This window comes from Saccopteryx bilineata, chromosome 3, assembly GCF_036850765.1.
Source record: "Saccopteryx bilineata isolate mSacBil1 chromosome 3, mSacBil1_pri_phased_curated, whole genome shotgun sequence".
Lineage (NCBI taxonomy): Eukaryota > Metazoa > Chordata > Mammalia > Chiroptera > Emballonuridae > Saccopteryx > Saccopteryx bilineata.
In genome coordinates this window covers 7,258,596-7,282,234 of record NC_089492.1, presented here as the reverse complement: position 1 = coordinate 7,282,234, position 23,639 = coordinate 7,258,596, and the positions used below count along the sequence as shown (strand labels likewise).

The following is a 23,639-nucleotide window of genomic DNA, read 5'->3' as shown; positions in this document are numbered from 1 at the left end:
GACCCCTTCATGTTAGTCAATTGAGGGGGGAGGTGGAAAAATTGCAAAACAACTTCTCTGCGGTCTTGGAAGTTCATAATCTACTCTACCCCCTGACTTTGAACAGCCCTGTACACACTGTATCCTTACCCTTGTCGTCACTGTAATAGATAAATGGAACTCCGCAGCCACCAGACACAGAGGAGTTATAGGGTGAGCATGCAGTCAATGAGATCTTTTTAGCTTTAGCCTTTGCCAGCTTCCCTCTGGGTCAGCTGCACAAATGGTTGCTTAGCTACCTCCCTTCATTTGGTATCAAGGAAGTCTCTTCAATTTAGTGAAGTAAATCTATACATGTCTTAAGTTTGAAAAACAATCACCCGTCTGTACAATTGGAAGGCACCCTCATGCTCCACTGAACTTCTAGTACATTTTTATTTTTATTATTATTATTTTTTTTATATTTTTCTGAAGTTGGAAACGGGGAGGCAGTCAGACAGACTCCCGCATGTGCCGGACCAGGATCCACCTGGCATGCCCATCAGGGGGCGATGCTCTGCCCATCTGGGGCATCGCTCTGCTGCATCCAGAGCCATTCTAGCACCTGAGGCAGAGGCCATAGAGCCATCCCCAGCACCCGGGCCAACTTTGCTCCAATGGAGCCTCGGCTGTGGGAGGGGAAGAGAGAGACAGAGAGGAAGGAGAGGGGGAGGGGTGGAGAAGCAGATGGGCACTTCTCCTGTGTGCCCTGGCCGGGAATCGAACCTGGGACTCCTGCACGACAGGCCGACACTCTACCACTGTTAAGCCTATCCATAATGAATTCCTGCACTAAAGTTAGTGATGCTATTTTTTTTTTTTTTTGTATTTTTCTGAAGCTGGAAATGGGGAGAGACAGTCAGACAGACTCCCGCATGTGCCCGACCGGGATCCACCCGCCAGGAGCGACGCTCTGCCCACCAGGGGGCGATGCTCTGCCTCTCTGGGGCATCACTCTGCCGCGACCAGAGCCACTCTAGCGCCTGGGGCAGAGGCCAAGGAGCCATCCCCAGCGCCCGGGCCATCTTTGCTCCAATGGAACCTTGGCTGCGGGAGGGGAAAAGAGAGACAGGGAGGAAGGAGGGGAGGGGGGTGGAGAAGCAAATGGGCGCTTCTCCTATGTGCCCTGGCCGGGAATCGAACCTGGGTCCCCCGCACGCCAGGCCGACGCTCTACCGCTGAGCCAACTGGCCAGGGCTAGTGATGCTATTTTAAATAGAGATTATTTAGTGTTGAAAACTTACCATGGACCTGACTCATACTTAATTCTTTATCTCCTTTAAACAAACCTCCCTAAAAGCTAAGCATTATTATCTTCATTGTGCAGCGGTGGGGGGGGGGGAGTGACATGCAGAAGGGCAAATGACTTGGATACTTGACATAGCCACATAGCTAGTAAGCAGCAGAGCTAGGAATTGAACCTGGTCTATCTGACTCTGAAGCACGTGCTCTTCCCACGTGGCCTGCCTGTTCATCCTTGGCTGGTGCATTGATAGCAATAGGAGGCCTAGAATTTACAACAAGGGCAGGTCCTAGCACCCACGATGATCCCTTGGTACCATCAGCACACTTCGCAAAGTGCTAAGTTGTATTTTTTTTTTCAGAGACAGAGGGAGAGTCAGAGAGAGGGATAGATAGGGACAGACAGACAGGAAAGGAGAGATGAGAAGCATCCTCTGGTGCTTGCACGGGGAGTAAAAGACAGACACGGACACCTGGGATGGGGGGGGAGAAGGAATGAAAAGAGACTTTATTGCAGAAATCGAACAAGATGGGAGACCCCACACGTTTCAGTGGAGTGTGAAACTGGGCCAGCTTGCACACCGGTATAGAATCTTGTAGCTCTTGCAAAGGGAGACAGAGAAAGCGTATTGCAGGGGATGTAAATTTGAGAAAAAGTAGCCATGCATCCGTATTCAGTAGTTTCTCCACCCACCAAACAGAAATGTGCTCATTCCCCTGCATATCCACCTCTCCCCCCACACATTCATGAGGGGCCGGGCTTCCTTCTGTGTGTGCCTGAGGCTGAAGATATACACCCATACCCAACTGGACGAGACCTAAAACTAAGGCTTTTAAACCAGGAATACAACCAAATGGTGCAGACAGGGAGAGCAGCTGATTGATTTTACTTGTGAAAAGCCCCACACAATACCTTGGGAAAAGGCACTGGGGAGAAAGCACCCTGGCGAACTCTCTCTCGGACCCCGAAGAACCTGCGGAAACAAACGGGAGAGGAGAAGACATGTACCCGCCCTCCCCAGCACGCAGGGTGCAGACGGTGGAGGCGCAGAGGTGCGAGGAGCGGCTGTCCCAGCCTCCGCACAGACTCCCCCGCGGGTGCAGCCGTCCGTCGAGTCGGCACTAACACAACCTGTCACCTGGCCCTTGCGGGAAGCCAGAAACATTGTAGGGGTGTCTGTCTCCTGTTTTTCTGCTCAGTGCGCCTTTGGAGGCCCCTCAGTGCAGGACGAGGCAATAATAAATCATTAGCATCAAACTGACTCGTCATGAAAGGGAGGAAGAAAACATCTTGTGCAAAGAGAGAGAAAACCCCAATCAGTTGCCCAACGTGCTGGTTATTTTAGCTTACTCAGTAATTTGAGGAATTCAATCATCTGCTCAGAATCTCTCTCATTAGCGCATTTTAAAAGGCACATTTCATTGTAAAATAATGAGCAGAAGGCATTGGTGGAGGGAAAGAAATAAAGTTTTGTTTCATATAAATGATTTTCTAATGTGTGAAGCCTGTGAGTATTCTTAATTAAGAAAAAAAAAAAGGCATCCTCCCATTCCTTCCAGTTTAACCAAAAGCACAGCAACAGAGTCCAACTGGGGAAAGTTATAGTTAATCAATAGTTTAAACTGTGAATTCAGCAGAATTTTCTGTTATACAGAGATGGTACAAATACTTGTCCTAGACAGGCTCAGAGAAACTTGATTCCATTACTGGCAATTCATATCTAAGCAAAGACTGAATGTAGACGTTCAACTTGGGCTAGTTGATTTATGAGGAGAAAACAGTCAGCGTGTGGGGGGGGGGGGTTAGAAGCAGGGTTTGGGTAGAAAATGACAGGAGGAAGGAAGAAACTTGAAACCACTACTGTTTTTTAACAACGCCCTTGTTTTCTGCAAGTAGCTATCAAAATCATTCTGTAGCTTTTTAAAGACAGTTTTGCATCTTAATAGTAGCTGATAAACAATGTCCTTTTACATCTATGCTCAGGCATCTTAAAAAAAAACAGTGATTTTTTTTTTTCCTGCTAAAAGGAAAAAAATCACATTTCTCTCAAGGAAAGAAATGAAATCAAAATCATTGCCAAAGGGAACACTGGCATTTAAGAAGCACAAGCGACCGACAGATGGTTAATGGTATGAGTATCAGCAAAATCAAAGCAAGGAAATTGCTAAAAGAAGTCTAATCATTCAGAGGATAATTGCGTGTAGCAATTCGCCCACATTGACTTGCCACTGGTGTTGACATCAGCTGAGATATTCGGTACATCTTGGGAGGGCTGCTTGTTCAAACTTCACAGATTTTCTGCAAGAGACGTTAAAAAAAAAAGGTGGATTACATATTAAAAATAGAAAAGCAATGCCAAAACAGATGGCATCTACTAATTGCACCAGTTGGATTTGTATACTGAAATAATACAGAGATATAGGATGGGAGGCCTGGGACGGGATTGAAAGACCACTGAGGTTGTGTCGGCCCTACGCTCTTGCATTACATTGTCTTCCTCCGTGCATCAAAATAATCTTTTCCTGTAAATAACATCAACATTTTCTTTGAGAAATCCAGACTTGCAAAGCTTAATGTGTAATCAAAATAAAATAATAAAAATGAGTTATTTGATTAAGACAGCTGAAAAAAAAAAGATTGGTTCCAGAGCCTGCTAAATTAACTTATTTGTATTTTCACCATCAAAAACACATCCACCTCATTACCACGTTTCAAATAATGCTTGGGATTGGTGTCTATCTCTTATCCAGCACCTTGAACCATTGACAGGTAGTCACAGAGCGGGCCAGTGGTCTTTGGTACCTGCTATCAGCCTGGACATTCCTGGACAGCATACGCAGCATTGCACTAAAAATAGTGCACCACTGGGCAGATTCCACAACTCATTTCTCGTGAACATACTATGTACATTCTCAGTGACAAATTAAACGCATCTCCAAGTGTGTAAATTACGTCCACTAGGATCACTGACTGCTCATCACGTAGTTAACCTTCCGTTACCCCTTCAACTCTGCAGAAACCACTGTCCTAACGGCTTTGTAAGGTAGGACTGAATGCTTTTCTGATTCACCATCTCTAACCGCATTTTTAAAACGTGATCATTATTAACACGTTGTTTCGATAAGCTGTGAGAACACAAAATTAAACCAGGATAGTAGCTCTAGACTGATTCTTCCAACAAATCAGATATAAAACCTGTTTGAAAATATTGATCCTGGCTTATAGAAACCTTTAGATAAGTTAGGAGAACTCCCTGGCATTCCTTGAGTGAGCTCTAGAGTAAAGCACTCATTCATGGATCTCATTTATTAGAAATATAAAATAATTCTGCTTCCCTGTAATATAATAGTATGCCACTTGTCCCTTTGATTTTTGCTCAATAAGCTATGACTATGTCCAGTCCAAATTACCCTATGTTAGTCGTCCCCAAGCATTAAGTTTAACTGGAAGCTTACAAGTCCTGCAACAGAAAAGCAAGGTCTGGTGGCTGTATCTTACAGATACGTGTAGCAGGCTATTGGCAGTACACTAACAGTTAAACGAGTATTAGTAACACCGAAAAAGGCTTCAGTTACAGCTCTAAAAGTTTTTAAGAAACAGAGCCTATCTACCAGTTCCATCAAAGCAACAAATCTGTTTTGAAAAATAATTTGCCCACACATGTTCTTTCCAAAGGGAGTCCCCCAGTCTTCCTTCCAACGGACAGATAATAATAGATAATAGAATAATTACTGAAAAGACGAGGCTTCCTGAGTCTGACAAAAGGTGGAGAAATCCAGGACTGAGCAGTTCTTCAGTCGAAAATGGTGTCAGAGTCTCAACAGGTGCAGACGTCTCTTCATAAAGGGAGATCTCCTCTTTCCCTCCCGGGAAGAGGCGCCTGCACAACCACCAGGTCGTGTGCAGGCGTCTGCAGTGAACTTCTGTCTTCGGCCGCCTGTTGATCTTTTGATCGTTTCCTAGAACAGAAGAACACATAGTACTAGGGAAAGTCAGCCTTAAAACTGCTTTTGTTTTCTTTCAAAAACAGCCTGCGAAACCAGAGGCAGAGTGGCAGAATGAGGTCATACTTCCTGTTGGGCTCACATCAGTGACATTCACACTGAGGAGCGTGGTGAGGACTCAGGACTGTCTGTCTCCTGGACTCCTGGACCGGCAGCGGGGGGTGTGCAGTCCCTGAGCCAGGCCAGCTGGATACCCCACGGTCACGGTCACCGCAGAGACCCTTTCTGAGCTTCCTCAGTGCTCCTAGCTGCAAGAGCACGAGACAAACTCAAAGAGGCCACACTTCTTGTTTCTCATCTTCTGGCCACTTTCGGTATGAATAGCGCAGCGTCGTGCTTTGTTCAGGTCAATGAAATGTAGTGGTGGTAATACAGTGACGTGATCAAATTCAGAATGCTATTGAGCACCAGGAGCCTGATCTTATAAAATGTCTGCCCTGGGAATATGACAATCCAGCAAAGGTTGGTCTTCATAGGAAACTATTTGTGGGTGACAGTTTACATTTTGTATTTATATTTTAGTGGAGCTCAAAGAACTGGATCTTGGTGGGGGAGGGGGTCCCTACAGACCTCTGTTGTTGTAAGTAATGAAAAACATCCATGTTCTGGCAACACAGAGGCACACTGACTGGGTCATGGAAAGAGTGTGGGCTTTGGACTTAGACTGAGATTCAAACTCCGTCTTTCATCCTAGCCACGTGTGCCCAGAGTTGTGACTTAGCCTGTTGGGGCTGCAGTTTTCTCAATTATAAATGTCATGATTGATATTTTGAAGGGTGGTTGGGAGAATGAAATGAGAGAGAAGAAATGAGAAATAAGTGAGTCCTCGGGCTCAGTTGTGCCTGATGTGCCAGGCCAGCTGGATGCAAGATGTATTCTTCATTTGTCTCCTGTAAGTCAGCTTCGTAGGGCGCCATCGGTCAGGCTGGTGGAAAAGTTCATCTCACTTTGGCTTGGGGTTCCCTTTCCCCTTAAGATGATGCCACAGGCAGGACCTTCTCTAGAACCTGCCTCAGGCAGCAGATGCTGTTAGGAGAGCTTGTCCTATGGGAGGCAGCTTTCAAAGATGGCCCTCAAGGATCCACGAGTAATCCCCTCCCTTGAGAATGGGTTGAAACTACCTTCTCCAGAATAGAATAAGACAAAAGGGGTGGGCTGTCACCTATCATGATTAGGCTACAAAAGACTGCGGCTTTTGTCTTGCTGGACCCTTTGTTATCTTCTTGGTTTGCACACTTTGATGAGGTAAGCCACCATGCTGGAGAAGCCCGCATGGCAAGGGTCTGATCGTTGTCTCAAATGCCTGTGAGGAACTGAGGTCTTCAGCTTAAGAGCCAAGTAAGTATCCAGCCAACAGCCACGTGAGTGAGCCAGGAAGTGGATCCTTCTCTAGCTGAGCCCTGAGATGACTGTTGTCCCAGCTGACACTTTGATCGCAGGCTGAAAAACACCCAGAAGCAGAGGAGCCAGTTTAGCATTGCCCAGATTCCTGACCCTCTAACACTGTGTGGTCATACGTAGTGTTTTAAGACACCAAGTTTGGGGGTAACTTTTTATACAACAATAGATAACTAATAATACATAATCCTAACAAATGTTACCTTTTGATCCATCTGTTATTTCGGGCCACTTGGTCAATATGTCTGTGCTGCTGTTGTGTCGTCATTAGAATACAGGCACATTTATTTACATTTACTTAAGCCTGTGTCTAGGTTTACCAGATAGCCATTCTGCTCCACAGCTGTTCTGAGAGTCTGGGATTCTCTTTCCTCTAATTCATAGCTAGCTCTCCTCCTTTCCATCCTCTTTCTGCTTCTCCCATCCTTTCGTTTCTCATCCTCCTCCTTCCAGGCTTGGCTCCTGTCTTCCAGAGGGAGGGGGATTCCTGGCTTCTTCAAGACCCCCGACTCTGCCTCTGCCCACAAATCTCAGTCTACTTCCTGTTCTTAGAAACTGGAAAGTGGAGAGGCCCTTTGAAGCCTTGTCATAATTATTTTGGTACCAAGCTGGCATGTCTCTGGCTATATAAAAACAGTCAACACATTTGTATCTATTTGATTCCAATCAGCTCTCCGTGCTAATATTCATACCTGCATTTTTTTTTTAAACATACCCCATCCCTCTGGCACCTTGACTATCCATTTCTTGGGAATATGTGTCATATGAGTAATTCATGGGCATGGCCCAGAAAGAATTTTCAAACTGTTTGGTTTCGTGAGAACTGTATTATGTTGGCAATGGGAGTTGTGATCACATTGTAAGATCAGAATTGACACTAGAGGTTATTCTGCCTGTCGCTAATGTGAGGTTAGGGATGGAGATTTATATAAAAAATATTTGGGGAACATCATATTTCAGTTTTGAGTGGTATACTAAGAAAACACAAAGAAATCAGAAAAATGGCAAGCCAGGATAGATACAGCTTTATTGAAACTGGCCCACTTTAATTTCCTTTTAACGATACTGGAGTATCTCATGTTCAGATGGTGACAGAAGAATGAAATCTCTACTGGTTTCCTTCTGATTTTTATAGCCTGCAATTTCTACACAGATTCATTGCCATACTTTTATTATTTGCCTTTGCATTTGATTTTTCTCACAGATAATCTCAAACTCCCTTTGTTGCTAATGTGCCTTTTTAGGATTTATATAGTATTTCTTGCAACTGTAATTCCTGTTTCTCAAAAATGCTCCAGACCTGTCCTTACTGTTTGATCAGGGTTCATATTTGAATTGCAGTGGGAATACTTTTTTTTTTTAAGAGAGAGAGGGAGGGCCCTGGCCGGTTGGCTCAATGGTACAGCGTCAGCCTGGCGTGCAGGAGTCCTGGGTTTGATTCCCGGCCAGGGCACACAGGAGAAGCACCCATCTGCTTCTCCACCCTTCCCCCTCTCCTTCCTCTCTGTCTCTCTCTTCCCCTCCCGCAGCCAAGGCTCCATTGGAGCAAAGTTGGCCCGGGCGCTGAGGACGGCTCTGTGGCCTCTGCCTCAGGCACTAGAATGGCTCTGGTTGCAACAGAGCGATGCCCCGGATAGGCAGAGCATCGCCCCCTGGTGGGCGTGCCGGGTGGATCCCAGTCAGGTGCATGCGGGAGTCTGTCTGACTGCCTCCCCGTTTCCAACTTCAGAAAAACAAACAAACAAACAAACAAACAAACAAAAACAAAAAGAGAGAGAGAGAGGGAAAGAGAGGGAGAGATGGAGAAAGCCTGAGAAACAAGAGGTGGGACAGAGAAGGAGGCTTGAGAAACTGATTAGCTAGTGAGAACCTTATAATTAAGTTTTTAATAAAGATTACATTTTTGGTGACCAGAACAGTGTCTTATTCATCTCCGTAATCCTCAGGAGCAAACACAGGACTGGACGCAAAGTAAGCCCTCAGAAAATGCGTTTCCGTGGAATCAATAAAGAGAGCAAGTAGGACTAGCCTGAGAGATAACGATGACTAGACGCCAGGAGCCCTGGGAAAAGTGAGAAAGGAATGCTGGGAAACACCTGGCATTTGCATATCAATTTTAACTTATAAAACATGCAAGGCACATTCTATCTAATTTAATCCTCAAAACAACTCTGAAGTGGATTTAAAATTTCCATTTGCCTGTGAGAAAAAGGGAATCAGAGACGTGTCTGTCCCCGAACATTCTGGTAATAGTGTCAGGCCTAATTTACAACCTCTGGTTCTGTTCCAAATCTCTAGCTCTAACATGCTTTCATATTTTAAGTTGCTATTAAAAAACTGTAGCAAGGAGCAAGTTAATGCCCTGATTCCTTTAGAATTTTAACAATCTCTTCTGGTCCTCATGACACCTCTTGTTCAAAAAAAAAGGGAAAGAAGTGATGAAAATCAAAGGGTGTTTACCCTCAGCCTAGTGAAACTGGCTCTGTTGACTGTTTTGCAAAAATGCAAAAGAGGAAGTAATCTAATACCTGACCACAAAGTTGTGTTGCCTCAGTGTTTTCTATTATGGCAAAACCATGGACCATGGCAACCAGATGCTACCACATTCTCCGCCCTGGCCAAGCCTCTTCCTTCCGCCTTCCGAAGGAATTGTTTCATCTGAATGTCAGGCAGTGTCCTGTCCCTGATCAAGGGGACAGCCACTTAGACAAAATGCAAGGGACCTCTTAGAGCACATATTCTCACCTTGATCATCCTGCATGCTACTTTTCATTTTGATTTTTTAATTTTTGCTTCTTATACTGTATCAAAATTACCTGTCGGTATGTTGGTCTCCCTGACTACACTGGTTAAGTGCCTTTGGGATCAGCAATAAAACTTCTTTATTAAGCTCCTTAGGCCTGAGCACTGTACTTGGCACATGGCAGATGTTCAATAAATGCTGTGGGAAAGAAATGGAGGAAGAATAATGTGTTTTGTCAGAGCTCGACTCAGAACCATCAAGGACTTTAGGGTAGTAACAATTTTGGGGTCTGCATAGAACTCATATTTGAGGCGTACTCATCCTTCACAACAAATGCCACTTCCTGTATGTGGTCTTCCTCGATCTGCTGGGTCAGAATGAGCGCGCGCCCACAGTACAGTATCTCTACTGCACATTAGCTTTCTATGGTACCTGGTTGTTTCTGTCCCCTCCTCCCCATCATGGCAAGTCATCTTAGAATTGCATAACTAGCTTGATTTTTCTTCTTGTTCCCTCTGAAGACTGTAAGAGTATTCTCAGCTTTGTTGGATGGCTGCAAATTGTAATTTGGAGTTATAGTCAGTATAAGTCAGTTGGGATGAATCTTAGTTGTTTTTGATGTCTGGCTGCTCTTATTTGTCTTTCAAATAACAGCATCCCGGTTCTCTTCAAGGGACCCACCCATTCTCATCTCTCAGTGTATGAGGTTTTAGCTAGTGTACACTCCCATCTGCCTGATTGGGGGTTGGACTTGGGTCCACAACACATTACCGTATTTTTCGCTCCATAAGACGGACCTGACCATAAGACACACCTAGGGTTTTAAGGAGGAAAATAAGAAAAAAAAAATCTGAACCAAGTGTTGTGTTAAAATGTTTAATAAAATATACCACAATAATATTTCAACATTGTAAACTCAACAGCAGGATTAACAACCATTAGCACTGTTATTAACAAATGAGAAGAGACTTTAATGTTCAAATACTCTTCTAGTTGTCTGGAAGCCACAGCAGCTAAAAAAAAAAAAAAAAAAAAGAACATTTGCTCCATAAGACACACGGGCATTTTCCCCTCCACTTTTGGGGGGGAAAAGTGCGTCTTATGGAGCGAAAAATAAGTAATACAAGTTATTCCTATGGCCACCGTGGTTGGTTCAGAGACGGGCACCCGACTTCATTTAGACCATTGAGAGAATGACTTTGTAGGACTTGTTTTTATGCTCATGAGGCTGTTGTAGTGACAAGTCTGAAGTTGTTGGGGGTCTGGATGAGGACCCCAAGGATCAAGCCACCCCACAGTAAGCAGAGTGAAAGATGTTATCATTTGAACCCTGAATCAAACTGCCCCGAAAGTCAGACACCACCCCCTTTTCCATCTTAATTCCGCTAACATGGATTCCTTTTATGCTTACGTCTGCTTGCATTGAATTCCAGTCACATGCAAACGAGAGACCCATAAGAGATGCTTTGAGCACATAACAATCATGTAGAATAGTTTTTAAAATGAAGATTTCTAATCTCTAAACCCAAGATGCACATTGGGGCTCAAGAAGTTACTTTTTTTTTTTTTTTCCAGAGACAGAGAGAGAGTCAGAGAGAGGGATAGACAGGGACAAACAGACAGGAATGGAGAGAGATGAAAAGCATCAATCATTAGTTTTTCGTTGTGACACCTTAGTTGTTCATTGATTGCTTTCTAATATGTGCCTTGACCGTGGGGCCACAGCAAATCGAGTAACCCCTTGCTTGAGCCAGCGACTTTGGGTCCAAGCTGGTGAGCTTTTGCTCAAACCAGATGAGCCCGCGCTCAAGCTAGCAACCTGGGGGTCTCGAATCTGTGTCCTCTGCATCCTGATCCGATGCTCTATCCACTGCGCCATCACCTGGTCAGGCAAGAAGTTACATTTTTAACAAACAGCCCAGTCTAATGTAGATGATTGGTGAACTAACACTGGAGAAGCACTGATACAGTTCATGGAAGAGGTAACAGCAAACAGTAAAAATCAGGGGAGGTGCAGAGTATCCACAGAGTGCTGGGAAGGGCTCGTCCTTGGCCATGGTATGCAAAGGGGAAAATCCATGGAGAAGCCAAGTTGATTCCCTAGTCAATGCTTTTTCAATGGGGAAATATTTGCCCGGTTTCTCTTTAATATTTCATCCTGGTTTTAAGTAGCGTGACCATGTGTCTCAGTTTCCCCGGGAGTGCCCAGAAATCCACCAGCTGTTCTGGTGTAATTATTAATAGCACCTTCTTCCTCTCTTAAAAGTGTCCAGGCTTGGATGAGATATCTCATGGTCTGTTGACAATCTGCGAAAAAAAAAAAAAAAGTTTTTTTGTCATTCGAGCCTCTTGCTACTTTTACAAGCTTTTGATGAGCCAAACACACACACACACACACACACACAATATATATATATATACATATATATATTTCCATTTTATGACCTTTATTAGCAGAGACTGATATCTTAAAATTATTATTATCAAGTCTAAAATTCTTAAAAACATCCCAAACCCAGTGGCTTCTAAATAGCATATGAAATTCCAGAAATATATATATATATATATATATATATATATATATATATATATATATAACAAAGTTGTCTAGACCATTTCATTATTCTTAGAATGAACTCATTCTAGGAACGCAGAATGTAAACGCAGAAATCATAATGGGAAATACGGTAGAAATGTGAGCAGAATGCTGTGTGGACATACGGGAAGAATGATACCGCTTGGTCAGGTTCACACATGGCCAAGAGGTCCAACTGCTAGAGATTAATTCTGCAACAAGTCTCACTTCCAGTCAGTTGATAAAGGGATACAGTGACAGAGGGACAAGACAAGTAAGGTCTTTAGCAGGTGAAGGAAGTGATGTTAGTGCCATTTTTACCTGGGATTGAGCAATGTGCTGAAGGTGCCCATTATAGAAGTTTAGGTTTTTACTAATTTTGTCTATTAAAAAAAAAGAAACCACAACTTTGAATTGTTATGATTTACTTCATTGATGCTAATTGTAAATATTAAAGCAACACACACACACATACACACAGATAGTGTTCTTGTGTTTTATATGCAATCAGGGAATGTCTAGTGTTTAGTAGTAACATTTTCCTCCCATAAAATAGGTATATAGAGTTGTTAAATTTTCTAGGAGACAGTATGGTTCCATTTTCATATTTTAATGTGGGAGGAATTTAGTTCAGTGATTTCTGCCTAAAGACCGTTGTTTCAAGATAATTTGTCCAAACTGCTTGCTTGGTTCTGCTCAAACACAGCTGTAAGTTCTTTCTTCCTATATTTGGATCTGGAGTGACTGACAGCTATCATTAACCATCTGGATGAGGGGTGTGCGGGTGGAAGAGGGGAGAGGACATAGCAACGCGGAGCCTCTCGGCGTGGTTGGGAGTTCATCTCTAGATGTTTCTATATCTTGTAACCTGGCCCTGACCCTGACCTTTGATTCTGCATGGTCAAAAGAGGACATGATAGCCTACATGAGTTAATCAGTTCTATCAGACTTAATGTACCCACTTTAGAGTCAATATTATATAACCCTCTCTGCACTTCTCTGAAGTTAAATTCATAGATGATATAACTTAAGCTACACACACATATCTTTCAAAAATTACTGTATTTTTTACTCCATGAGATGCACTTTCTTTCCCCAAAAGTGGAGGGGAATATGCCCGTGCATCTTATGGAGTGAAAAATACAGTATTTTATTAAATATTTTAACACACCATTTGGTTCAGAATATTTTTTTTCTTATTTTCCTCCTTAAAACCCTAGGTGTGTCTTATGGTCAGGTGCGTCTTATGGAGTGAAAACTACGGTAATAGGATGACATAATAATATATGAACAAACATGGAAATAATTCATAATAAAAATAACATATTTCAATACATAAGTGCTTAGTCATGACTTTCAAGAGACAAAATAAAGTGGTCAAGGGCTTGGACATAATTTTAGGGTCTCTTCTGAATGCAACAGCTATAAAATGCAGAGTGATACGGGTGCCTTCTAGTAGTGCCTCAAATACGATGAAGAGCTTTGCCACTGGTGACAAATGGGATCAATTCTTGGTAATGTCCCTTAAAAGGGCAATCTTCACTCATATTACACAGTAGCTTCATTCCTAGAAAATTGACTGTCTATTAAAACCTTGCAAAAATACTTTGCACTTCTATGTAAAAGCACAATGACAAACTTTTTATTTATTTAATTTTTTACTTACATGAATGTCTGGAGGGACATTCAAAAAAGATACATATGATCTGGGACAATTCTTAAAGATAAGGGAGTGCATTGGGGATTTCAGCATGTCTAGCAGCCCTGGTCCCTCATCACTAACTTGAAGCAGTGCTCTCCTCCAATCATGTGACAACTAAAAATACACATACACCCCTATTCCCAATGTGTCTTCTAGTCTGGGCGATGGCATCAACTCCATTGAGAATACTTGCCTGTACAACATAGTCAAACCAGGAATCATTTACATAATGATTTCCACTGTTTTTCAAATTGAATTATTAGAGAGGTCCTTTGTTAAGTTCCAAATGAAATAGAAGAAACATCTTCTCAGGGTAGATTGGTAGATTCTCAAGGAAAAAACAAAACAAAACAAAACAGTAAGCCCTGGCCGGTTGGCTCAGCGGTAGAGCGTCGGCCTGGCGTGCGGGGGGACCCGGGTTCGATTCCCGGCCAGGGCACATAGGAGAAGCGCCCATTTGCTTCTCCACCCCCCTCCCCTCCTATCTCTCTGTCTCTCTCTTCCCCTCCCACAGCCAAGGCTCCATTGGAGCAAAGATGGCCTGGGCGCTGAGGATGGCTCCTTGGCCTCTGCCCCAGGCTCTAGAGTGGCTCTGGTCGTTGCAGAGCGATGCCCCGGAGGGGCAGAGCATCGCCCCCTGGTGGGCAGAGCGTCGTGCCGGGTGGATCCCGGTCGGGCGCATGCGGGAGTCTGTCTAACTGTCTCTCCCCGTTTCCAGCTCCAGAAAATTAAAAAAAACAAAACAAAACAACAACAAAAAAACAAAACAGTGGCGAGTGGATAGAATCTACATTATCCTTTATGGGTGTATTTTATTTAAATTACAAAAGCCTTAAATTTTCAGTGATGTACCATAACAGATACATATTTTTCTTACCTACTGGCTTGTGGGTCAGCAGGGATTATGCCAGGGTTTAGTTAGTTACCTCTAGGTTTAAAGTTAAATATTGATCACTGGTACTGCCTAAGTGCTGGAGAAAAATTTCCTTGCTTTGAACATCATCACTAGCGGCTTCTGACACACAGTCCGCAGTAAGAGACTTTAATTAGCATCGCTGAAACACAGCTCTTAAGCTGCAATGAGACTGGAGATGAGAGTTTCTAACATTTTCCTCTTACTTAGTGCAAGATTGACTCTGCCTTCAAGAATCATAAGGTGGGTGTATCTGTCAATTGGGTTAGCTTAAATTGAGTAACAAACAACTGCTTAAATCTCAATAGCTTAAAACAGCAAATATTTATTTTTTTACCTTATACTATGTATCAGTTGTAGATAAGCAGTTGTTGGTTCTGGGCTCATCAAAACCTGTCTAGAACCTGGATTGCTAGAGCAGCCACTATCTCAAAAATTGCTTCTCAGCCTGGCAGGATAGCTGAGCTCAGTTGGTTAGACCATTATACTGAAGTGCAGAGGTTGCCAGTTTGATCCCTGGTCAGGGAACATACAGGAACAGATTCTCTCTCTCTCTCTCTCTCTCTCTCTCTCTCTCTCTCTCTCTCTCTCCCTCCCCCTCCCCCTCCCCCTCTCACTAAAATCAATAAATTAAAAAAAAATTGTTTTGCAGAGACAGAAAGCTTGGTGAACTTGCTTTTAAATTACTAGCTGGCCATGACAAAGCTTACTTCCAATTTCATGTTATTAGTCAAAGCAAATTAAATGGCTACACATAATTCTAAGGAGGGTGGAAACCCTGTTTTGTGTCCAGAAGATTCTGGAATCATATGGTGTGCCACACTAATGACAACTATGATGTGGAATTTCCTAAGTATAAAAAGGGAATTTAGATGGTGGGCAACCGAAATACAAGAGGATAAATGTCCACTAGAGACTTTCTTATTTATATCTTCTCTATATATCTCTGAGCTCAGTCTGGCTCAGTAGCTATTAGTACCTTAGTGATGAACGAATGTCTGTTGAATAAAAGGATATGAATACAGTTGTTTAACTTTCAGAAATTCACTATAATGACTTAAAGAGAGATACTTTGCTATTTTAACTCCACACTGCAAAGCATGATAAATGTGGTATTTGTATGCAATGTTGCATTTAGAAAGCTTGAGAGTTAGAATGGTACACTGGAATGGGATAGAAAAAAAGATGCTTTATTCCATTATTGCTTTGAGTGTGTTCATTGTTGGTTTTCCCTACAGTGGGGACACTTTCTGGTGCACAGTGAGGGACATGATAGGTATTCAGTAAAAGAAGTTTTGCTATCATGAGTTGTGTAGTCTTGGGGATGTCTCTCTCTCTCTCTCTCTCTCTCTCTCTCTCTCACACACACACACACACACACACACACACACACACGGTCTTGATAATATCTGCCTTTTGTATTGTTATGATCTCCAGAGTATGGGAGCAATACAATTGTGGTTGTCACACGATGTACTTAACAGCACTGTGCCTGCCACAAGGTATTCATTCGGTAGAGGTTTACTGACTTTATACAATAATAGTAAGCATTTGCTCTATTTTTAACGTGGAATGGGGTGGGTATCTAAGAAAGTGTGTAGTGCATTTACAAAAGTTTGTTCCGGGTGCTGGGGCTGAGGAGTTGCGGGAACCCGGTTCCGTATCAAATCAACACTAATAATATTCCAAAGCTTTCGTCCTGATCGCTCAGAGGTCAAACACTCCACGAGGGCCAATGGGCTCCCCAAGCTCGCGTTCCCTCCTTCGCTGATCACCGCCCCGCCCGCTGGCCGCCGGCAACTGCCCCAAAACCACGCCTCCCAGAGCGCTCCTCCAATCGGCTGCGCGGACCGGGCCCGACCCCCCTAGGGTCACGTGACGCCCAGGCCCGCTTCCGGCGCGTCGCGGGCGGCTGACGTCGCCGGGGACCGGCGTCGCGTCTGGGCTGGCCGGCGGCGGCAGTGGCGGCTGCGGCGGCGATGGCAGCAGTCACCGTGCGCACTTGAGGGTTAGCCCCTGCTTCCTCCCGCGCGACCTCGTGCCGACCCGTCTGTGAGGCCCCGGTTCGCTCCGCTCCCTCCCCGGCGCTGCCTGGGCGGAGTTGGAGGCGGTGGTCGAGGCCCGGGCTGGCCGCCCTGCTCGAGCCCCGGCTCGGCCCCGGACGGCCGGACTGCTGTGCGGACAGGAGGCCGAGTCGGTAAGAGGCGGCGGCGGCAGCTGCGCTTGCAGGCCGCCTGGTCCCGCCTGGCCGCGCGGGACTGCCCCGCGCGGGCTGGTGTCTCTCGGACCCGCTCCCCTCCCGCGTCCCCTCCCGCGTCCCCTCCCAGTAACTCGCCGCCCCTATTGTCTCGGCGCCGCCACCCCACCCCCCCTCCCGCCGGGGGCCGGACGGCTGTCAAACCTGGAGGCGTCTCCCGCTCCCCGCCGGCTGGGTCGGAACCTTTCCTGTCTCCCTCCTGCCACCCTCCTCCCGCTCCGCACCACTCCCCACCTTCTTTTTTTTTTTTTGGCCCCACGGCCATTCTCTGTCCCTGGCTCACTTTCTCAGGGTTGCATCTTCTTGCTCATTTTCTGTTCCGACCCAGTTGTCACTCAAAACTTAAACCATATTTTTTTGTGCTGTTCTTTTTCGCTTTTCTTCTCGTGTTTACTCTTGTCCGTTCTCTCTGTCCCCTTTTCTCTTTGCTCCAAGTCTCCCGGGCTGTTTTACTTTGGCTTACTTTTTCCTTTGATTCAGGTCCCTCCTCATCCTTCCCTCTCTACCCAAGAAAAAGGACATCTAGGTTTTCTGGTTACACGGAAGGATCCCTGAGGAAATGAGACGTCTGAACTCTGTTACTTCTTATGGATTTTAAGTTTGAGCCTAGAAACTGTTAATGAACCCCTTAGTAACTTCTTCCTGTGAGGACCAGTGAAAGGTCGATTAGATTTCTACACAAATACTGAAGTCATTGCCATATATGTTGCAAACCGAACAGACCTCTATTAAAAAATATTTATATTTTTGTTCCTTTTACACCAAATAACCTTCTGGCCGAGCTTCCTGTTTAATGCACTAATCTTCGCCACTATCAGGACAGGAAAATGTACCCCCCCCACCCTCTGCCCCAACCATGAGTATTTAAGTTTGAGTTTACATATTTTTATGGCAAATATTGATGTTATTGTTATTATTATTTCCCCCTCATTCCTGTCAGTTTTTTTCAGAGAGTAAAGGACAGTTGGTTTTTTTGTTTGCTGTTAGGTTTTGTTGCTTTTGAATTGTGATCAAACTATTTTAAAAAATCACTCATTTGTGTGTTTTCCTTTTTAAACTGGAAGGGAGCATTCATATTAGTAATTCTAAATATCAAAAAGGCTTTAGGGGGTCTCTTTGCATTCCTGATTACCTGTTATAGTTTGATAAAGCTGTCTTAAAATGCATTCATATTACTCAGGTACCAGGTACTTAATGAAAAGAGGCCCCCTCAAGTGTGCTGGGTGGACATTGTGGCCAGAAGGATAATAAATAGTCGTCATGTCAATGATTTAGAGATCACTAGGTGCTCCTTTTTACTTTTTTGTTTGTTTGAATGTTACAACTACTTTTCTTGTCAATGTTGAAATTGATTGAGGCACTGTCTATATTGAGGTATTATAGAAGTGAATTCTCACAGTGAAAAAAAAAATCCTCATCATTGTGGCTAATTGAATGTGAAGTATAAGAAAGAAATTCCTTTACACCTTTATATGTTAAATTAAAATTGTTGAATTATTTGCTACCAAGGTGGAAGGTCACAGGTAATGAAAAGTCCTGATTACAAGCGGAGTTATTAAAATCTTTGCTGGCAGAGGAGTGTGTCTATTGCCTCCTCCATCTCTGCACATTCTTGTGTATTATGTAACTGTTTTGTTTCATTAGGTACTTGGTAAATATTTGTTGAAAAATTTCATTACTTTGTTCTTTTAACATTTTTTTTTCTTTTTTTCAGTGAGAGGAGGGGAGGCAGAGACAGACTCCCCCATGTACTTCTGCCCGGGATCCACCCAGCAAGCCCACTAGGGGGCAATGCTCTGCCCATCTGGGGCGCTGCTCCGTTGCTCTGCAACTGAGCTCTTCTTAGTGCTTGAGGTGGAGGCCATGGAGCCATCCTCAGTATCTGGTGCCAACTCGCTCCAGTCAAGCCATGGCTGCAGAAGGGAGAGAGAGAGAGAGAAAGACATACAGACAGGTTGATGCTCTATCACTGAACCAACCTGCCAGGGCCTCCTTTAAAAATTTTAGTAGTCATATTCCAGGACACTCAGCTGTCTTGATTTTTTAAAGACAGAAAAATATTTTTGGTTATGAATATGGAAAGTGTTCTTGGGTATTTTCCAAGTTAAAATTTAAAGCACTGTAGTCATTAGCTAGTTATAATACCCATCTATTTATTCTTTTAATTTCCCTTTTCTTAATTCATTATCAAGATTGCCTGTAAATTGCACAGTACTTTACCTAGAGATATTGATAATTGTCATTCAGATTTTTTACAAATTTGGCAATTTTAACATCTCGTAATGTTTTTAAAATTTTGTTTAATTTTGTATGCATTTTATGCATTAGAATCTAACTTTTTTTTCCCCCTCTTGAGGTTGTGAAAAGAAAATTCTGAAGAATAGGATCTCAAGATGAGTAAAAAGCCCCCAAATCGTCCTGGAATCACTTTTGAGATTGGTGCTCGTTTGGAGGCACTGGACTACTTGCAAAAATGGTATGGAAAATACAGACCTCTTGACCTGAAGCACGATGTCTAGTCTTGTATGTTGGCAGGGACATTTCTGTTCTCCTGACAGTGGCAGGAGCATTACTGTGTTCACATTTTGAATATGCAGATACATTGTCTCTGTAGTTTTCCTACTCTTCAATAGACTTTGAAGGTTTAGCATTTAAACGCTTTTGCAAGTCAGAGCCATTTTAGTCACAGTCATTTTTGGTGTTTGAGAATGGCAAATAATTATCATCTAGTATATGAGATACAAAAAGAGTATCCTTGTGTACTTAAGATGAGTTGTATTCTGGTGGGAGGGATGGGATTAATCCAGATAACCAGCTGCCTAAGTTTCGGATAAAACTTTCGGCTACAGAATATGTTGATGGTTAGCATAGTCATTATTCACTGACCCGCCTAAAACCCAAGCCCGTTTCACCTCCTCCTCCCCCAGAGCACAGTGACCTAAAGATAGGTGTGAACTGTTTCTCGTACTAAACGGGCAGTCCCTCAGAGCTTATTGCTTCTTCTGTCCTGGCCATCTGTGCTAAGGGTGGTATTCTGGCACCCCAATGTCCCCTTATAATGGTGTAGGAAAAAGCAGGCACGTGGGATAAGACCGCCACCTGGAAAGGAGAGAAAGGTGCACAACACAGAAAGGCTGTTGGGACCACCGTGTGAATAATGAGGGTCCTCTCTTTCTCCTCATTCTGCTTCGTTGGCCTCCAGTTCTCTCTGGGACTGTTTCTTGTTGCCATTCTCAGCCCCTGACCCTGAGAGGCGCCTTGGAGGGGGGCTTCTCCTGGGAGTGGTGCTGTTTGAGCTCCTCTGAAGCCCGTTTATTTTGATGAGGGGCCTAGCAGTTTAGAAACTTCAGAACTGTCTACCAGACTTGGATATTTTCTTTCCCTACAACTCCCTTGAAAACACAGTGGGCGTTGTGTAGATTTGCCTGTGATTGATTTGTATTAGGTCAGTTTCCTAAGTTGGCAGTGAGTGGCAGGTGGAGAAATTGTGTTTTGTCATGATATTTGACTTTAGATCAGCCCTGGGCCTTTGGTCTCTTAGCATCAGGCATTAGAACTCTCCACATGTCCCTGACCCCCAGCCTAATGGGCTGTGTCATGGCCTCCTCTTTGGGACTATTTGAAACTGCAGTTTGAGGTGGGAAGACATAGCTGTGTGGCCCCGTGCCTTTGAGCTCCATCTCAGCGGTTACTTCTTTGCAGGGGACGTAACTGTTGCTCTCATCAGGCAGAGAATGTACATAGTAGTTCTCAGGAGGAGTTGGAAGCAGCTGGGAACCAGGTGGTAGCATCCCTCCTGGCCAGAAAAGTCATCTCTAGACATTGCTAAATGTTCACTGGGGGCAGACACGCTCGTGATGGGGAACTGCACTAGATCGTGCAGCAGAATGCCAGTTTAGTCAGTAACGGGCTGTCTTGGGTTCTGATTTGACCAAAAGTAGCTTTTTATAGTGAAGGCACACTTTTGAAGCTCAGTATGTACAAGAGGAGGAGAAACGTTACTTCTTCTTTGCTGTTAATCTTAACTGATCTTAAGTTCTTTCTTCTTCTTTTTTAAATTACTGGCTTTTAAAATTACTAGTTAATTCATATTAATATATTTTCATAGGTTTCCAAACCGACAAAGTTGTAACTGAACTAACATCTGGTTTTGGAGAAGCTTACACTTCATTAGTTTTCTCAGTGACTTCCAAGGATATTAGCATAATTAACTGTGGTGTTAGTAAGAAATTCACTTTCAGTGGTGGAATGTTTTCTTATTCAACAGTTGTTAAATCAATGATCCAGAAGTTAAAGTAAAAATATTAAAAAAATGCCTGACTGGTGGTGGCACATTGGATAGAGCGTTGCCCTGGGACATTGAGCTTAAAATCCTGGGGTCACTGGCTTGAGCACAGGCTCACCAGCTTGAGTGAGAGATTACTGGCTTGAGCGTGGGATCATCGAAATGATCCCATGGTCACTGGCTTGAGGCCAGAGGTCACTGGCTTGAAGCCCAAGGTCGCTGGCTTGAGTTCCCTGGTCAAGGATCATATGAGAAGCAAGAACAACTAAAGTGCCGTAACTCTCTCTCCTTTCCTCTCCTTCTTCTCTCCCCTCTCTCTCCCTCTTTCACTCTTGCTTAAGAAAAGAATTATAAAAAAAAAACCACCTTTAAAATCAAGCCTGAGTGTATTTGGAATTTCAGAGAACAAATGAAAGTTTTAGCTTAAATTTTTTTATTGTGTTATGCTTCTCACTGAGAACTTCCTAAGTGCTTAGGTTAGGGTAATAACGTGCATATACACCTGCTAATGAAATTTAGATTTAATTTTAATGACTCCCTATAATAATGGCCTCTTTAAAGTAAGTAAACTTTAACCAAAAAAATTACATGTGATAATTACTGAAACTTAACATCAGTTTGATTTTATGAGCTTATTTATATGGACATTTTGGTATTCTGCTACAGTTGATGCTATAATTAAAAAAGAATTAAGAATACTATATATATAGTAGGTAATTGAAATAATTTTTCTATTGTAATTTTGTTTATTAATGTCAGTAGTCTCAAGAACTAGTTAGGCTTGGATAACCTTATAATTTAGTATTGAAGTGCTTTATCATGGGACAATAATTGCTAAGATTTATTGAGTTTTATATTTGGCACAAAAGAAGTTCAATGAGACAACAGATTTTATTTCTAAATGAGATAAACTTTATATTGTCCCATTTTTTAAGAGCCATTCTGTATTTCATGTAAATTTTACAATTTTTGCTTTAATATTAGGTAAGAGTATAGAAGGATTGAGTATTGAGAAACTTTGGTATTTTTGTGAGAGCAAAATAGTTAATCCCTGAAAATATACTGAAATAATTCCCCTCCTGCTCCCTTTCCTCTCTCCCTACATTTTCATTTTCTCTCTGTTGCATCCATAGTGAATGCTTAGTCTTCCACTGCGTTCATTCAATCAGAAAAATATTGCGTCCCTATTTGACATAAATGTCTTTTGAATTATTAGGAATTGGGCAGGGAGGGAGGAGCAGGAATGCAAATATTACTGTCTCTGCACTCAAGACATTTATGATAAGTACTGTATCTATTGTTAAGGAAATAACTTACCCCATGTTGATACATTACCTTTTAAAGAGAAATGCAAAGGGAAACTTGTGGTAGTTGAACACGAAAGATGTGAATTTATCCTATGAGTAAAAAGGTTTTCCTGGTCCTGGCCGATGATTCAGTGGATAGAGCGTTGGCCTGGCATATGGACATCCCAGGTTTGATCCCTGGTCAGGGCACACAGGAGAAGCAACCATTTGCTTCTCCCCCCCCCCCCCCCACTCCTGCCTTTCTGTTTCTCTTTCCCTCCTGCAGCCAGTGGCTCGATTGGTTCAAGCATGGCCCAGGTGCTGTGGGTAGTTTGGTAGGTCTGAGCACAACAGCCTCAAGTGCTAAAAATAGCTCAGTATTTGAGCATTGGCCCCAGACAGGGTTGCCAAGTGGATCCAGGTTGTGCTGCATACTGGAGTCTGCCTCACTATCTCCCTTTCTCCCACCTAAAAAAAAAGTTTTATGTATATAAAAAAGGAAAATAATTTTATGATGTGCCCTATAAATAAAAGGATAAAGTCTAAATTTAGTGGACAGAAATAAAATGAAGGTTAAGCTCTCACTTTTACTTTTGGGGTAGATTTGGTTTAATAGGAAGACTTAATTTTTCTTAGGAAAAGTTCATTATTACTGCTTGAGTAAACTGTAATCTACATTCTTTAAAGTTCATGAAGATGTTTCCGCCTTGAAAATATACTCTACATTTTTAAGTAGTGATTTATTACTTGTTTTTAAGTAACCTTACAGCTACATCAGAAAACTCATTGATGGTTTGATAATTTACTGACACGGATGAACGCAGGTCCTGAGAAGCCATTGTGAGAAGCCAGTCATCTTCAGCTCCAGTATGTGGTTTTTACTGCTTGGACTTCTTCTATACTGACTAAACCTAATTTATACTGAGAAATATGGGTTGATTTAATTTTAAAAACATTTTGTAGCTTTAAAACATTTAATTTCTTAATAGTTTTTTAACTTATAAAAATCTTTTAAAAGACCTTTAATATGCTAATGTTTACAACTAACAGAATCAGCCATTTTTTTTTATCTTATCTCCATTATATTTTCCACCACAACCTCTGTACACCCAGACGTTGGAATATCAGTTTATCAGTTTAATAATCTCTTTAATGCAGTAGCATCATAAGAATGAACATGAATGCAGATTGTTGATACAGGAATGTATTTGGGGA

At 42.9% G+C, this 23,639-nt stretch overlaps 2 protein-coding genes across 13 annotated transcripts in view; one reads left to right on the top strand and one right to left on the bottom strand.

Annotated features, from left to right (window-relative positions):
• TMEM71 (transmembrane protein 71) overlaps positions 1–5,414 on the bottom strand; it is a 30,801-nt gene extending 25,387 nt beyond the window's left edge. For 2 of the 3 annotated variants that reach the window (XM_066265641.1, XM_066265639.1), the window contains exons 1-3: positions 4,994–5,223; positions 3,478–3,559; positions 2,174–2,234 (exon numbers count right to left, since the gene is read on the bottom strand). In XM_066265641.1, the coding sequence (XP_066121738.1) occupies positions 2,174–2,234; positions 3,478–3,523 (107 nt within the window). In that variant the 5' untranslated portion in view covers positions 3,524–3,559; positions 4,994–5,223. Of the gene's footprint in view, positions 1–2,173; positions 2,235–3,477; positions 3,560–4,993; positions 5,224–5,331 lie in introns of those variants that run through there. The other variant, XM_066265640.1, reaches the window with a different exon arrangement.
• A 48-nt stretch (positions 5,415–5,462) lies between these two features.
• PHF20L1 (PHD finger protein 20 like 1) overlaps positions 5,463–23,639 on the top strand; it is a 79,390-nt gene continuing 61,213 nt past the window's right edge. For 6 of the 10 annotated variants that reach the window (XM_066265637.1, XM_066265636.1, XM_066265633.1 and 3 more), the window contains exons 1-2: positions 16,520–16,793; positions 19,210–19,329. In XM_066265637.1, the coding sequence (XP_066121734.1) occupies positions 19,247–19,329 (83 nt within the window). In that variant the 5' untranslated portion in view covers positions 16,520–16,793; positions 19,210–19,246. Of the gene's footprint in view, positions 5,580–16,519; positions 16,794–19,209; positions 19,330–23,182; positions 23,292–23,639 lie in introns of those variants that run through there. The other 4 variants (XM_066265638.1, XM_066265635.1, XM_066265630.1 and 1 more) reach the window with 3 other exon arrangements.